Source organism: Hipposideros armiger, unplaced genomic scaffold (assembly GCF_001890085.2).
Source record: "Hipposideros armiger isolate ML-2016 unplaced genomic scaffold, ASM189008v1 scaffold_628, whole genome shotgun sequence".
Lineage (NCBI taxonomy): Eukaryota > Metazoa > Chordata > Mammalia > Chiroptera > Hipposideridae > Hipposideros > Hipposideros armiger.
In genome coordinates this window covers 359,660-374,175 of record NW_017731978.1, presented here as the reverse complement: position 1 = coordinate 374,175, position 14,516 = coordinate 359,660, and the positions used below count along the sequence as shown (strand labels likewise).

At 53.5% G+C, this 14,516-nt stretch overlaps 1 protein-coding gene across 5 annotated transcripts in view; it reads left to right on the top strand.

Moving 5' to 3' along the window:
* Positions 1–14,516, top strand: part of LINGO1 (leucine rich repeat and Ig domain containing 1) — a 199,354-nt gene that overhangs the window by 131,630 nt on the left and 53,208 nt on the right. For 3 of the 5 annotated variants that reach the window (XM_019625454.1, XM_019625457.1, XM_019625455.1), the window contains exon 5: positions 1,406–1,491. The exons of the other annotated variants lie outside the window; for them this stretch is intronic. In XM_019625454.1, coding sequence (XP_019480999.1) covers positions 1,406–1,491 — 86 coding nt within the window. The remainder of the gene's footprint in view (positions 1–1,405; positions 1,492–14,516) is intronic. 5 annotated transcript variants of the gene reach the window in all.

The window sequence follows — 14,516 nt, the reverse complement described above, 5'->3', positions numbered from 1 at the left end:
GGTGAATGGATAAACAATTGAATACTACTGAGCAATAAAAAAAAATGAAATTCTGATACAAGGAACAACAGAAGTAAATCTCAAAAGCATAATAACGCTAAGTGAACAAAGCCAGACTCAAAAGGCTACATATAGATGATTCCATTTATGTGACATCCTGGAAAAGGCAAAACTGTAGACAGAAAACATCGGTGGTTGTCAGAGACTGGGGGTGGGGGGAACTGACTACAAAGGGACAGAATTAGGTGATAGAATTGTTCTATATCTTGATCACAGTAGTGGTTACACGGCTGCATGCAGCTGTCAAAACTCAGAACTGTGCACTAAAGAAGGTAAATTTTACTGTAGGTAAATTATACCTCAATTAACCTGACTGGAAAACAAAGCTAGCTGTGGGATTGTTGAGACAGGGAAAACCAAATGATGAGTCAGTCAGTCAGGGTGTTTGACACTGGTAGGGAGGGGCTCCTGCACACAGCAGTCAGGGAGGGCTTTCTGAGGAGGCGCCTGGAGCTGAACCTAAAGGAGAAGGACCGGGGGAGGGTATGCCAGGTAGAGCAGCAAGGTGGCGCAGGTTTGTGGCTGGAACTGAGTGAAGGAGGAGACGGGGACAGGTCAGGGGCTCCGACTCCCCTGGGCACGATGGGCACCACTTGGGGGCACATATAGAGGGAAACTCTGAAACACCGATGTAGGTGAGGTGGCCCGGGGAGGGGAGGAGAGGACAAGGAACGGCAGCTGTGACCATGTGTAGGAAGGGTGATGGGGGTGCAGTGACCCAAGGAGAGGGTGGGTCAGGGAGCCCTGGCAGGCTGAGGTTGGGGAACTGGCACCGGCAGGTGGGGTCCTTTGGGATCTTGCTGAGAGTATTGTGGGTGGTAGTGGGGTAGAAGCCAGACATCTGGGTTGAAGGGTGTGGGGATGAGAACATGTAAGTGAAACTTAGAAGGGACAGACTTGGTGGGAAGCAGTGGGAACCTCAGAGAGAATGGGGTGGAGTTGCCCATTTGTGTGTATGTACATGTGTATGCATGTGTGTGTGTATGCATGTGTGTGTAGGTGGGTATGTATGTGTGCATGTGTACGTATGTGTGTGTGTGTGTATGTGAGCGTGTGTGTACTTGGTGTGAATACAACTTGCAGCGTGGGCCTGACCTACTGAGATGGCCAGAAGTGGGGGCTTGGACAGGGCCTTGAGTGCCAGGACAGAGGGCCACTCGGGGGGCTGGGGAATGGCAGAAGGCTGGTTTTGCGAGGCCCATCCCTGAGGTGGGAGGCAGTGCCGAGCTCCCCTGGGCTGGGGCACCGGAAACTGTCTTGGGGATGGTGTCCTGAGATGGGCCCACCCAGGGTGGCTGAAGCTTCATCTTTGCCTGCACTAATCTTCTTGCTCTTCCCCCCGCAGTGCATGCTGGGACCGCGACGGACAGGCTGTTGCTCCCCGGGCTCCCAGCGGCCACTCTATTTGCCTCCTGGTGCAGTCTGACCCAGGTAGGGGGAGAGTGAGGTGGGCTCTGCCTCAGGCCTCTGTGCTGGGTGGGATGTCTCTGAGAGTGAGGACTGAGTGAGTCCCTGCCAGGGCCAAGGATGTGGGTGCAGCAGAGTCATCCGGACAGGAGTTCCCAGACCTCTGAGAAAGCGGGCCACCCCAGCAGCCACTGGTCCTCACCAGGTCACTTCCCCGGGGCACTGGGATGCTGGCCCTGGTACACAATTCCTCCAGCGCCCATTTGCTCTCCCATGTTCATGGTGTGCAGGCTGTCGGACTTTCTTAGCACACCCCTGCTGATACTCTGGCTGTGGAGGGCCTGCCTCTGTGGGGCTCCCCTTTCTGTCACTGTGCTCACCTTGTGAGTGTGGCTGTCTGTGGCACTGCCCCAGGGCGGGGCTTTCTCCCGGCGCCCAGCCCACCTGCCACTTGGTGTTTTTCTGCAGCTCCTGGACACCTCAAGTGGACGCTTTCTGCTTAGGGCCAAGTGCCCCAAGGGCTGGGATGGGCTGCGGGCTAAGCTTGCCAGAAAAAATACAGAATGTCCAGTTAAATTTGAATTTCAGGCAGATCAATCATTTTTTTTTTTTTTTTTAGCATTAGTTCATCCCAAACACTGCACAGGACGTAGACTTTTACTTGCTAAATCTGGCAACCCTAGTGGGGGCTAACGTCCCTGTCCCCTTCCTCCTTTGGCTGGCCCTCCCTGCTGGGCCCACCTTGGCCCTCTTGGATCAGAGGCTTCCAGTGCCTGTGGCAAGGGTCCTGGAGCCAGGAGAGGCCGAGCTGGCTCAAACCAAAGTGAGTGGCTATTTCCTGACCCCCAGGTCCTGCGGGCCATTCCCACTGGAGGCTGGGGCAGCAGTCCTGGCTGCTGAGAGTGATTTCAGGGTCTTGTCTGGCTCTCTGACAGCAGAGTCCAAGGTGAGGAGGTCACAGGGCGGGGTTGGCTGGGCCTCTGTGCCTGTGAACGGAGCTGTGAGAAGGCCTGGAGCTGTGAAATGACCCACGAATAGAAAATAGTTTCATGAGTTTTGGACCCAGAGTGCTTAGGGGTGTTGAGGTAGAGGTCGGGGTAACAGGGATGAGGCAGGGCCGGGTAATGGAGGGCTTGGAATGTCCAATTTCTGCATCCTCAACAGTGGGGAGACATGGGGAGTGTTTTCTCTGTAAGCTGAGTTATGTTTCTGACTATTAGGGTAATACATTCTCTATATGTTCTCTATCTAGTCACCTGACAATCCAGAGTATTTTAGTACACAATTCAACGCTTCTTATAACCTCTTCTTCCCCAGGGCTAAACGCTGCTAACTGATTTTTTAAAAAAGATTTTATTGGGGAACTGGAGGAGGGGAACAGCGCTGGGGAATCAGGGAAGGGGAACAGACAAGTTGCTGTCCTTTTGTTCTTCAGTCTAGTTGTGGAGGACGTTGCTTCACTGGCCCATGTTGGCATCATCATTGCGCTTTTCCCAGGTGAGGCAGATCGGTCGCCAGCCCCTGGACGGCCGCTCACAGTGGCTCTTGGCAGCTCACGCCGGCTGCTGGCTGCTCACGCCTCCTGCCAGCCACTCACGGTAGCTTATGGCAGCCCACTGCAGCCCCACTGCAGCCTATGCTGTCGTCGGTAAACCCAGCTCCAGGTCATGTTGTTGTTCACCATCTTAGCTATAGAAGGCGCAGCATCGCTGGACCTCATGTGGGATCTGAACCGGGGCCCCACTGCTCAGAGCTGGCATCCCAAGCCAACTCTTAACCAACGTGCCACTCGGTTGGCCCTAACTGATTTGATAGATATCCTTCCAGGCATTTTTCTACGCACTTAACAACCATATTTTAAAAGGAAAAACAAGGGATCGTGTGAGTTACACTGCTCTGTCCCTTGACTTCTTACTTTCATCTATTGTATAGCTCATTCCAGAGTTCTTCCCTCTCCTTTTATGCCTATTGTTTGGATGGTCTTTAAATTATGTATCGATTATTAATCCTGTTGGTGGCCCTTTAGATGGCTTCTGGCATTTGGCTATTTATAAACCTCACTCGGGGAATCTCCCAGGCCACACACCTGTGTGCACTTGTGTTCCGGGACCTTCAGGAATGTTTCTGGTGGTGGGCTGCCTGAGTCAGAGGGCACACATATTTCCAGGTTTATTTGTACGCCCAGACCAATCTCTAGAGGCTGTGCCGACTTACCATGCACAAGAGGCCTCCTTCCTCTTGCCAACCATCGGCATTGTCAGTCACTTAAGTCCCTGCCAATCTGACAGGTAAAATGGATTCTATTTTCCATTTCTTTGGCCACTAACGAGGTTGAGTGTATTTGTGTGCTGGCCATTTCAGCTGCTTCCTTTGTGGATTGCCGGTTCATGCCATGTCCTCAGCTTATTTTTCTATTCATCTGTCCATTCATTCAGTAAGCATTTTTTGAGCCCTTACTATGTGTTGGACACTGTTTTGGTTAGGAACCTCACTGAACAAAACCGACAAAAAATACCTGCTCCATGGAACTTAAGCCCTAGTAGAGGAGAGACAGCCAAGGAAAACCAGATGCATGAAATACAGCGTGTGTGTGTGTGTGTGTGTGTGTGTGTGTGTGTGAGTGTTAAGTGCTAAGGAGAAAAACACAATGCAGGGGAGGAATGGGAAGTGTGGGTCACTTGGATGTGGTAGTCGGGAAGTCCTTCCTGGGAGGTGGCACTGTGGTAAAGACCCGGAGGGAGGAGAGAGAGTGAGGGGCAGGCTGGGCTGGTCTTCTCACGGCTCAGTGAGACGGCCAGCGTGGCCAGGACAGGGTATGTGAGCAGCGAATGGGGTGTGTGGCCAGAGAGGATCCAGAGCCAGGCCATGCGGGCCTGTGGGCCGTCCTAGGGACCTGGCTTTTCCTTAGAATGAAGCTCAGAGCCATAGAAGCTTCTGATTAGTGACATGACATGATAATGTTGACGAAAAATATCCAGCCTAAGAGAAAATTTATAAGAGTTTATTTGAACCAAACTGACGACAATTGCTGGGAAGCAAAATCTCAACGGATTGAGAAAATGCTCCAGAAAATGGCCGTTTTACAATTTATTTTATACATTAGAATCAAAGGATGAAGGTTACATGAAATCCATTGGTTGTAGATTACAGGGGTGGGAGAAAGCAAAGCAGGGAAATCTCTGGGATTGGATAAAAAGTAAAATGGAAAGACACACACTTCTTTTACATCGGTGGGTACAGCATAGTTAATAGCACTTTACAGCACATAGAGATAGTATTTGGGGAACAAGATAACAATGAGGAATTTTATAGATTCCTGCTCTGGTGTGGTGGGTTGTGCCCCCTGGGGAGTTTGGAAAAAGAGATTACTCTGATATTGTAAGGGTGTGTTATCTTAGATGCAAAAAGATGACAGACAGGCTTAAGGTAAAGGTTGACCTTTATCAAGGAAGCTACAGGCCAAGGTTGTGACTTCCCGCCATGGCCCACCTTTGTTAGGAAGTTTTATGTTCACACCATCCTCTGTGGTTTTTTTCAGTCTCCTGAGCTTGTCAGGTTTAACATGTGGCCCCTTTTTCATTCACAATCTGAATTTCGTTTTAACCAGACCCCGCTGGCTGATGTGAAGGGGGCTGGAGTGGAAGAAGGGAGATCAGTCAGTAAACTGTTGCAGTGATCAGGGGAGGGGTGGTGAGGGCTTGGACTAGGGGCCTTGATGGAGGTGGGGCCAAATGGATGGATCCTGGGTGCATGCTCATGGTAGAGCCAATAAGATCTGCTGACAGATTGGACAAGGTAGTGTGTGAGAGAGGGGCCAAGGATTACTGTCTTAGTCATTTTGGGCTGCCGTAACCAAATGCCATAGCTTGGCTGGCTTAAACAGCACACTGTTATTTCCCACACTTCGGGAGACTGGGAAGTCCAAGATCAAGGTGCTGGCAGACTCAATTCTTGGCGAGGACCCCCTGCTTGGCTGACAGACGACCTTTATCTCCCTGTGTGCTCACATGACCTCTTCTTTGTGACAGGAGAGAGAGAGAGCGCTCTGGTGTTCTCCCTCTTCTTATAAGGGCGCTGATCCCATCATGGGGGCCCCACCCTCGTGACCTCTTCTAACCCTACTCACCTCCCAAAGGCCCACCTCCAAATGTCATTACATTATGGTGAGGGTTTCAACATACAAATTTTGGAGGCACAAACGTTCAGTCCATAACAATGACCCCAGTGGTTTTGACCCAAGCGGCTAGAAGGGTGAGGCTGCCAACAACAGAGAAAGAGCAGAGAACGGGAGTCGTGGATTTGGAGTGGGGGTCCTCTGCTGTGGCCAGGAATGGTTACGTAAAGTGTGGGGCACACAGCAAAATGAAACGAGGTGGCCCTTTGTTTAAAAAAAATATTAAAAGTTTCCAAGTGGTTACAGTAGATCATTAAACCAAGCCTGGGGCCTGTGTGACTCCCTAAGTTGTCACTGGTGAGCAGGCCCTGCTGTGGACTATGAGGGGTGATGTGCCAGTAGACATCCAAGTACAAATGTGGAGTTGATAGTCGGATATTCGAGACTGGACTTCAGGGGGTAGATCTGGGCTAGAGATAAAAATTTGGGGTAATCAGTATAAAGATAGTATTTAAAACCATGAGATGGATGAACATCAAGAGAGTGAGACTAGATAGGAAAGAGAAGGACCAAAGACCCAGCCCTGGGGTTTCCTTCAGCCAGAAGTTGGGGAGCTAAGGAGGAACCGAAAAGGCGACTGAGAAGGAGCAACCAGCAAGGTGGAGGAGAATCAGGCAGGTGTGATGACCTGGAAGCCACGGGCAAGGTGTTTCAAGTGTGAGGGTGAGTGAGTTGTACGCTTGCTGAGCACTGATCATGCATTAGCCGTGGTGAGGTCACAGGCGACCTTGGTTTCAGTGATGGGAGGTGCGGGGGTCAGGTGCGCGCGCGCATGTGTGTGTGTGTGTGTGTGTGTGTGTGTGTGTGTGTGTGGTGAATCCTATTGACTTGCAAGAACAAATTCATTTGTATGAAGGTAAGTGATTTAACCCTTTATCTGTCACATGTTGTAAATATTTTTTTTCACTTTTATGGTTTTGGTTTTTTTGTCATTTAGGTTTATGGAGTTTTTTTAACCCCTTAAAAGTTTTAAATTGTCCTGTGGTCAAGCCTGTCACTCTTTCCTTTAGAGGTTCTGGCCTTACCCACTGCAAAGTTTTGAAAATGTTGCCTTCTTTTGTTTTCTAGTTGTTGATGATATTTAAAAATCTTCAAATCTCTAGTTCACCTGGAATGCTTTCATGTGTGTGGCGTGAGGTAGGGATGCACGTGTCTTTTTCCCAAATGGCCAGCCAACAGTTGTTTCGATGCTGTTTACTGAGTAAGTGGCTTTTTCCCCACTGCTCTGCAGCTCCATGCCCATGGTCGGCTCAGTGGCCCCACATTCTCCCAGTCTGTCAAGGCCTTGGCATTTGATTCCATTGACCTTTGCCTGGGTGGAGATGTAGGAAGTCGAGAGGATGGACAGACTTGGTGATTGACTGGGGGGATAGAGGTGGGGAAGCAGACACAGGTACCTTCAGTGAGGGAGGAGGCAGAGGGACGTTAGGGGTGAGGGGAGCTCTTGGACACTGAGGCTCTTCACAATTCTGCAAGGTGGAAGGTGGGGGTTCCAGGATGGCTGGAAGGGCTGCAGGTACAAAATGATCCCCACACCTCACTCTGCCATTTGCCAGGGTCTGGAAGGTTTTCCCATTTCCTGAGCAACCTGTTAAAACCAAAATGCTCCTGGCGGGGAATCACACTTTAAGTTTACAGTTAACATCTTAATTATCAGTTAACACCTCTGTGGGGATTAGCTGACAGCCAGCTGAGGACACTGAATGGGGCCAGTGTATCTGCGCTGGAGGGAGGAGTGCGAGGGCAGGCAGGTTTCCAGCAATTCACAGCCTTGTCTGGACCCTTGGGAAAGAGAGGGAGGGGGAACTGGATCCACGTGGGAGCTCCAGGGCACAGGACAGTGGAGGGAGTAAGCTGGAGGGGGAGGGCGAGTGGCAGCTTCTCTGTGGAAACCTATGGCTGGGCTCAGAGAGGAGCTGGCACCTATTAGACACCTGCTGTGTTCTGGTACCAGAGGAGGCTGATTTTGGTCTTGAGAAGATAAGAAATCAGCCACCCATGAGCCACCTTGGGACAGCTGCAGGGTTGGGGCTCACTGTGTGACCCGGGTTAGGAGGGTCAACTCTAGAGGTCACCCAATGGGTGGCTGAACTCCTTAGGCTGAAGGAAGATATAGCAAGAGGCCCCACATGGTGCCAGGTTGCTTCCCACCCCACTGGTGCATGGGGCAGGGGAGTAGAAAGGAGATGTGACTGCTTGTCTACAGCTGGTGTTTCCCTCCCAGAGGGGCATACCTCCCCTTTTACTTCAGTCTGCACAGGGGGACTGACCTGTGTCTTTGGGGGATATCATGCGTCTAAAAAGGTGACCAGTGCCCAATCACTTCATCACTGTGTTGGGCCCTGCCTTAGCCTTCCTGGGACTTGAGTTAAGAGCAGTCCCTCCCTCATCACCCCTTTCCCTTCCTGTCTTGTCCCTCCTCTCCCCTCTCCTTTCCTCCTCCCTTCTCCCTTCCTTCCCTTCCTCTCCTCTCCCCTGCCAGCCAAAAGTCTTGTACCCAGCTATGGCAGTCAGACCCTGAGACACCCAGACACCCTTTCAGGTCCAGGCTGGCCCAGGTCCTGGCTGACCTGCAGTCATGCACACCTCCAGCTCTTCCCTCATTCTCACTTGCACACCCTCCCAAACTTGCTGCCAGGGCTCAGCTAGGAGGAAGCCATGGGAGGGAGCCAGGTAGAGGCGAAGTGAGATGGGAGGCGAGGAACAGGCTGAGTGCTCCAGGAGGACACCTGCATGAGCAAAGGCCTGGGTCCCTGGTGGTGCTGGGGGTGGGGCCTGTCAGTGAGTTGGAGGGGGGGGCTAGGAGGTATGAGGGGTCGTGGCTGAAGACATCAGAATTTATTCCTGAGGCCAGTAGTTTTCAAACTCTTCTTTTCTTCAGCAGTTCAAACCTAGCAAAGGGAAGCCTGAAGTGGAAAATGGACTTAATCATTCATTCATTTAGGAAATATTTACTGGACACCTAGCTTTCTAGACCCAGAGGCACAACTGTGAACCAAACAGAAACTAGCTCCCTGCCCTCCGGGAGCTGACAGTCTACAGGGAGGTGTGGCTGAACAAGAGAAGGGCCTCTTGCCCTGTGGTCTGTACCCTCTGCCGGGTGGCCCGGGCATCTCCACAGACACAGAAACTCAAGGGGCTGTTTCTGGAAACCTGAATTCCTTGAGGGACCTGAAGGAGAAGCTAAAAGAGAAGATTTCTTTCTGCTGATGGAAGGTTCTGGGAGGGAGGGTGGCCAAGACAGAGGAGGTAAGCAGAGAGAAAGGAAGAGACGGACTCTCAGGACAGGAGTCCCTGCCCTCCGTGGCTCCCCAACTAGGGCAGGGGAAGGGGATGGGGATTTCTGAAGCATGGTGGCCAGCTGTCCTGCCCCAGTTTTAGCAGCTCAGTCCCAGGATGGTTGGTCACCCTACCGGAAAGCCTGTCTGTACCTGAGGCTCTGATTGGCCTTTGTCCATGGCCAACCCAGAGCGTCCAGTCAAGCTGTGCAGGGCCTCTGGAAAACTGAGTGTTTAGAGCAAGGTGCAGCTGTGCAGGAGACTGTGGGAAGCCACTGCGGCAAGCAGGGGAATGGGTGAGCGGGGAGCTGACGGAGTGAGGGGCAAGGCCCCAGAGGGGACCCAGGCCAGATCAGGACTTGACTCTGAGGCCTGTGCAGGTGTCTAGGGGGCCTCGAGGCAGAGCTTCCTGCACTTTTGTGTCCACCTGCCTCCACCCACCTGAGTCTGGCCTCAACTCAGGAGGCCTGGCTTCTCTTCTCAGTTCTGCCTCCGGCTTGCCACATGACCTTAGAATAGGTGACCGCGAGCTTGGGCCCCAGGGGCCTTGCCTGAGACACAGCTGTGACCGGACCAGAGCCATCTGAGGGAAGTTTTGCAAAACACAAAATGTGGCCTGAGGTCATGTGCTGCCATGGTCACTGCTGTGGCTCAGATGCCTGACCTTAGGGTGTCCACTACTGGTACCGTGGTGAAGGGGGAATATTCAAGAGTGAGATAGCCAGTGGTCTTTAGCCCCTGCAGAGAGAGCTTGAGGCAGGTGGACAAAAGGGTGGGGGACTTTGGCCCTTCCTTAGCTGGGGGCAGAGTCCGAGGACCTAGGGCAGAGGTGACCCAAAGCCAGGACACCCCATGCCCCAAAGTGGCGTCCGATTTTCCCTCTGTCGGGGGCAGGTAAGAGGTGGGTAGACCCCGCCAGGCTGGACCAGGACTGTGGCAGAGGCAGAAGCCAGGCCCAGTCCAGGGCTGTACACACAGCCCCCTGCCTTCTGCCCCTCTACTAATGGCTAATTACACCCTGACATGCATGCAGGCGAACGAGGGATTTTCTATGAAACAAAATCTCCTGTGAAACATTCAGGCCATGCTAGGCTCTGCTTCCAGCCTCCTCTTCACTGCTGCTTGGCTGAGCCACGGCCTGGGAGGCCACATGGGGCTCCTTAGTGTCTTCTTGACAGGGAGACATTTCCATGGTCCAGGCTTGGCTTTGGACCCAAGATGCTGCGTGTGTGTGAGTGTGTGCATGTGCATGCATGTGTGCGCCTGTGTGCTGACCTGTGTCCAGCCTGTGCACGTTCATTTACGAATGTGACGATATGTGTATTTTCTGAGTGTGCGTGTTACGTGTGCCTGTATCTGTGATACTCCGGCAGGCATGCTGAGGCTCACGCAGCTGTCTGGGCCGTCTCTGCTGGTGCTTCTCCCTGGTGCCGTTTCTCAGATTATTGGGGGTTGCCTGTGAGAGCCTCTCAGTGGCTAAAGGGCCACCCTGTATGTGAGTTACCCCCTGACTGGCATGGCATGCTGGTTTTGGGTATGGGTTGAAAGCCTTGAAGTCCCCACAGGCTCAGGGGCTCGGGGACACCAGGCGGTAGCTGGCCTGCTCACATTTGAGTCATGCTTTGCCTCTCTCTGTCTTTAGTGCTTGTTTGAGTCCAAGTTTTGAGTGCTTGATGGGTGCCAAGAGGAGCAGGGTGTTTGCTTCTGAGAGTTCATGGCGCCGGGACACGTCCATCCCTTTGTTAGTGCCCCCAGCCATGCTGCCTGTTCCTCCAGCCATAAAGCCCCTGCACATGCACTGAGGTCAGCCTCCTAAAGCTTGCTTTTGCACTTTATTCACTTCTCTACATTGTGCAAGATATGGAATTATTGTACCCATTTGGCAGTTGAGGAAACTGAGGTCTATAGAGGCAAAGAGACATGTTTGAAGTCACTCGGTAAGCCAGGGCTTTCAGCAGGATCACCAGCTCCTCCTCCGGGCTCACGGGCCCCTTGCACTCAGCCCCAGCCCTGGGCCCTGGGTCCAGGGGACCCTGGCCAGAGGGAACAGGCCCCCATTTCATGAATGAATCCAACTGGAGGCACTCCCTTCTCCAAGTGGAGCTCTCCTTTGCTGTCATCACTCAGCATAGAGAAATGGCCCCAAGTCAACAGGCAGGGAATCACAGGAGGTAATAGCATCGATGTCCATCATTGATATTTCCTTATTGTGGCTGGAATTAGCAATTCTCCATGGCTGAGGCCCAATCCAGCAGACAAGTAGAGGAGCTCCGGCTTATTAAAGTCAGCCCGTTAATGTCACACTGACAAGGCTGATGGGGAGTGGCTTTAGGGGGAGAGGAGGAGAAGCGGGCTGAGCAGAAGGTCCAGCCTCCCCTCCCCATCAGGCGCTTGTTTTCTGTGAGCACAGCCCGTCAGGGTGCCCTTCATCCCATGCATCCCAGGGGAGTTTGCTTCCCAGGTTGCCTCCTGCACCCCACGGCTCCTCGCTCCTCCCTGTTCTGCCAAGACAGCTAAGATTAAGGAGTGGCCTCCACATTCCAGGAAAGCATGCAGGCATCAGCCTGCGGGCCCCACATCCTGGGAAGGTTCATGGAGGCCTTCCCAGGTAGCCAGAAGAGGGAGAGGTGCGCCTTAGCCTTCTGCCCTTCTCCAGCAGTGCCAGCTCTGCCACATCCTGACCCGAACACCTCCACAGCCGTGCAAGACAGCCCCTTCCTGCACATGTCCCCTCTCCACGTACTGCTTCAAACAGAAGGGCTAAGACGAGCACTCCCAGACCCCTGGGAACCTTCTGTCCACTGCTTCAGGCTTCCCCTCTCCCCCCCCAGGGAATTCTCAGGGCAGCATACCCCATACCTCTGCCCCAACCTGATTGCTTGCCTCAGTGTCCTTCCGCCCACAGCATTTTAGATTCTTTGGTTCCTTGAGCAGGGAGAGCCAATCCAACCATCATCTGAAGAGGCTATGACCCAGCCCTTGACAGCTCCCACCTTCCTTGCCTCCAGCCTGCCTCTTTGCTGCCTGATCTAGGGCTGTTCTGAACTACTGATTTAAAAAAAAAAAAATAGCGGTAGCTCTTGTTTCTTGAGGGTTTTTTTTGTGTGTGTGTGCCAGCTTCTGTTGAAAGCATCTTATGAGCATTTGATCCTCATAACAACACTAAGGGGTAAATATACTTATCCCAATTTTACAGATGAGGAAAACTGAGAGGCAAGGACATTAAGTTAACCAACCACATTAAGATCACAGGGCTGCTGAGTGGTAGGCAGTGAGCCAGGCCGTGTGGCTCGCGGGGCTGCCACCCTCCTCCACCTCACGTCTTTTCCTGCATCTGCTCCAGGAGCTCCAAGGGCAGACAGGGGCCATATCTTCCTGGGTCCCCAGCCCAAGGCTGGTCCCCAAGCAAGCGAGGGGAGTAGGGGAAGCCACTCATGCTCTAAGCTCTGCATTCTACAGGAGGTCCCCTCCCGCGCCTCCGGTGTGTGCCTGCTGACCCCCCGAGCACTGCGCACTCTCTGCCCAGTAGGGCCTCATCCACTGTATGTCCCCTTGGTGGTGTTTGCTGAATGAGGGACCAGCACTGCCTGCTAGGCCCCCTGAGGTAGGGAGAGGCAGTCTCCTTGAAGACCTTCGGAGCTTGTGTCTCAGCTCATGCTGGGACTTGGAAAGGATGTTCATACATTCACATCATGGATTCGTTCATTAGTTCATTTATTCATTCATTCAACAAACACTTGCTAGATGCTGTGTGCTCAGTGCCAAGCTCTGTGGAGGGTCTTAAGCGTGCTGAGACCATCAGGTCCTGCAATGCCCTGGGGAGCCCACAGCCTTGTCCAGACCTGAGCAGTGAGGGTAAAATGGGCCCAATGGAGGCAGTGCCAGAGCATCGGTGGGCATGGCGAGTGGGAGAGGGAGGCGTGCAGAAGAGGAAACTCGAATGGTTCTTTAAGGAGAGGGAGGCGTTTTCAGGCTGCCAGAGAAGGAAGGGCACCACAGGCAAAGGGAACAGCCTGTGCAAAGGCTCCAAGTCTGAGAGATTAGGTCAGAGGCAGGCAGAGGCAGAGTTCAATTACAAAATACCCAGGTGGGTGAGCCCGGTTGTAGAGACGGGGTGGAGGTTGCTATGGGAGCTCTTGGGAGGATAGATGCCTCTCACTGCTGCTGGGGACCCCTGGAGGGGCCTGTGAGGACAACCTCTAAAGGCCAGGGCTTCTACAATGGCTACAGGCCCAAGACACATTGCAGGGAGGCTCACACTTCTCCTTTCTTGCCCAGTGTAGGGTGAGGTGTGGGCAGGTCAGCATCCGTGAGAGGCAGGGGTGGACCCCAGCATGGGGACTGAGCCAGCTGTGGAGGGGTGTGTGAGGACAAAGATGCCATGACCATACTAGGAGGCTCCTTGGGCTCAGGACCAAATGCCTTGGGCTGCGCTGGCCTGGAGGGCACCCATGACTGGATGCATCCACCTGTGCCATGGCTTCCAGCATCAGAGCTCCTGCCCTCACTGCATTGGGCAGAAGAGAGACTGAAGCCTGATGGTGGCAGGGCTCTGCCCAGGGCCACACACAGGCAGTGGGTGAGAGGGTTCCTCCCAAGCTTCAGTAGGATGTTGGAGTCCTCTGTAAGGACAAGACCCCCAGCTCTTAGGGTCCAAGGCAGAGCCAGGGTGGACACCCTGCATGGCATGGAGAAGGCCTAGCTGGAGAGGGGGTGATGCAGGACCCACCGAGGTCAGAGGTCAGACAAGGAGCCTGGAATGTTGGCAGAGCAAGAGGCTTCCCTGTGGAGACTTAGTGCTGGAAGCTTTTCCAGGATTTGACTGGAGCACCTAGTGGCTGCTCTCTGGGGAAAATTTCACGCTCCTCATGAAGCCCAGAGCAGCCCCCAAGGGAGCCAAGCACCGCCTGGCCATATTCCTGTGTGCCCAGGCACACACATACAAGTGCCTACCTGTGTGTCAGGCGCACGCTCATGTGTGTTCAGGCCTGCTTCTTTTTGTACTTGCAGGCCTATGTGTGCGTGGTATGTCCAGCTGTGTGTCCACATGTCTGAAGAAGACAATCCTGCATCCATATGTGTGCAGGCCACGCCAGCAGCCCCCCCAGGGCACAACTGTTTCCTCCTACCCTAGCCGGGAAGCTTCCAAACCTGCCACTGGCCAGCTTGAGCCCAGCTCTGCCTGCCCCTCACAAGGCCCTCCTCTGAGTCCTGAGGCCTGGCCTCCTGGGGACAGGGGGACAGGCCTGTGGGTAGAGATGGGTACTGGGGGGACAGCTCAGGCCGAGTGGGGTCATCCAGCTCTCTGTGCTCGTCTTCTCCCCACCCATCCCTAAGCCCTGCCATGGGATCCTAACAGGCAGGTGCCCTCCTTGTCACTTGTGCAGCCTCCATGATGGGGAGCTCCCTGCCTCTCAGGGCAGCACCAGGGACATGCGGGACCCTGCTCAGAAAGGAGAGGTCAGGAAGAGAGAGAGCGGGTCAGGGCCCAGGGCTCTCCCCCAACAGCCAGGCTGGGGCTTCAGCTCCTGGAGACAAGGTCAGGCCGGAGGACTCACCTTATTGTCAGGAGCTATCACTGACAGCAGCAACAGATC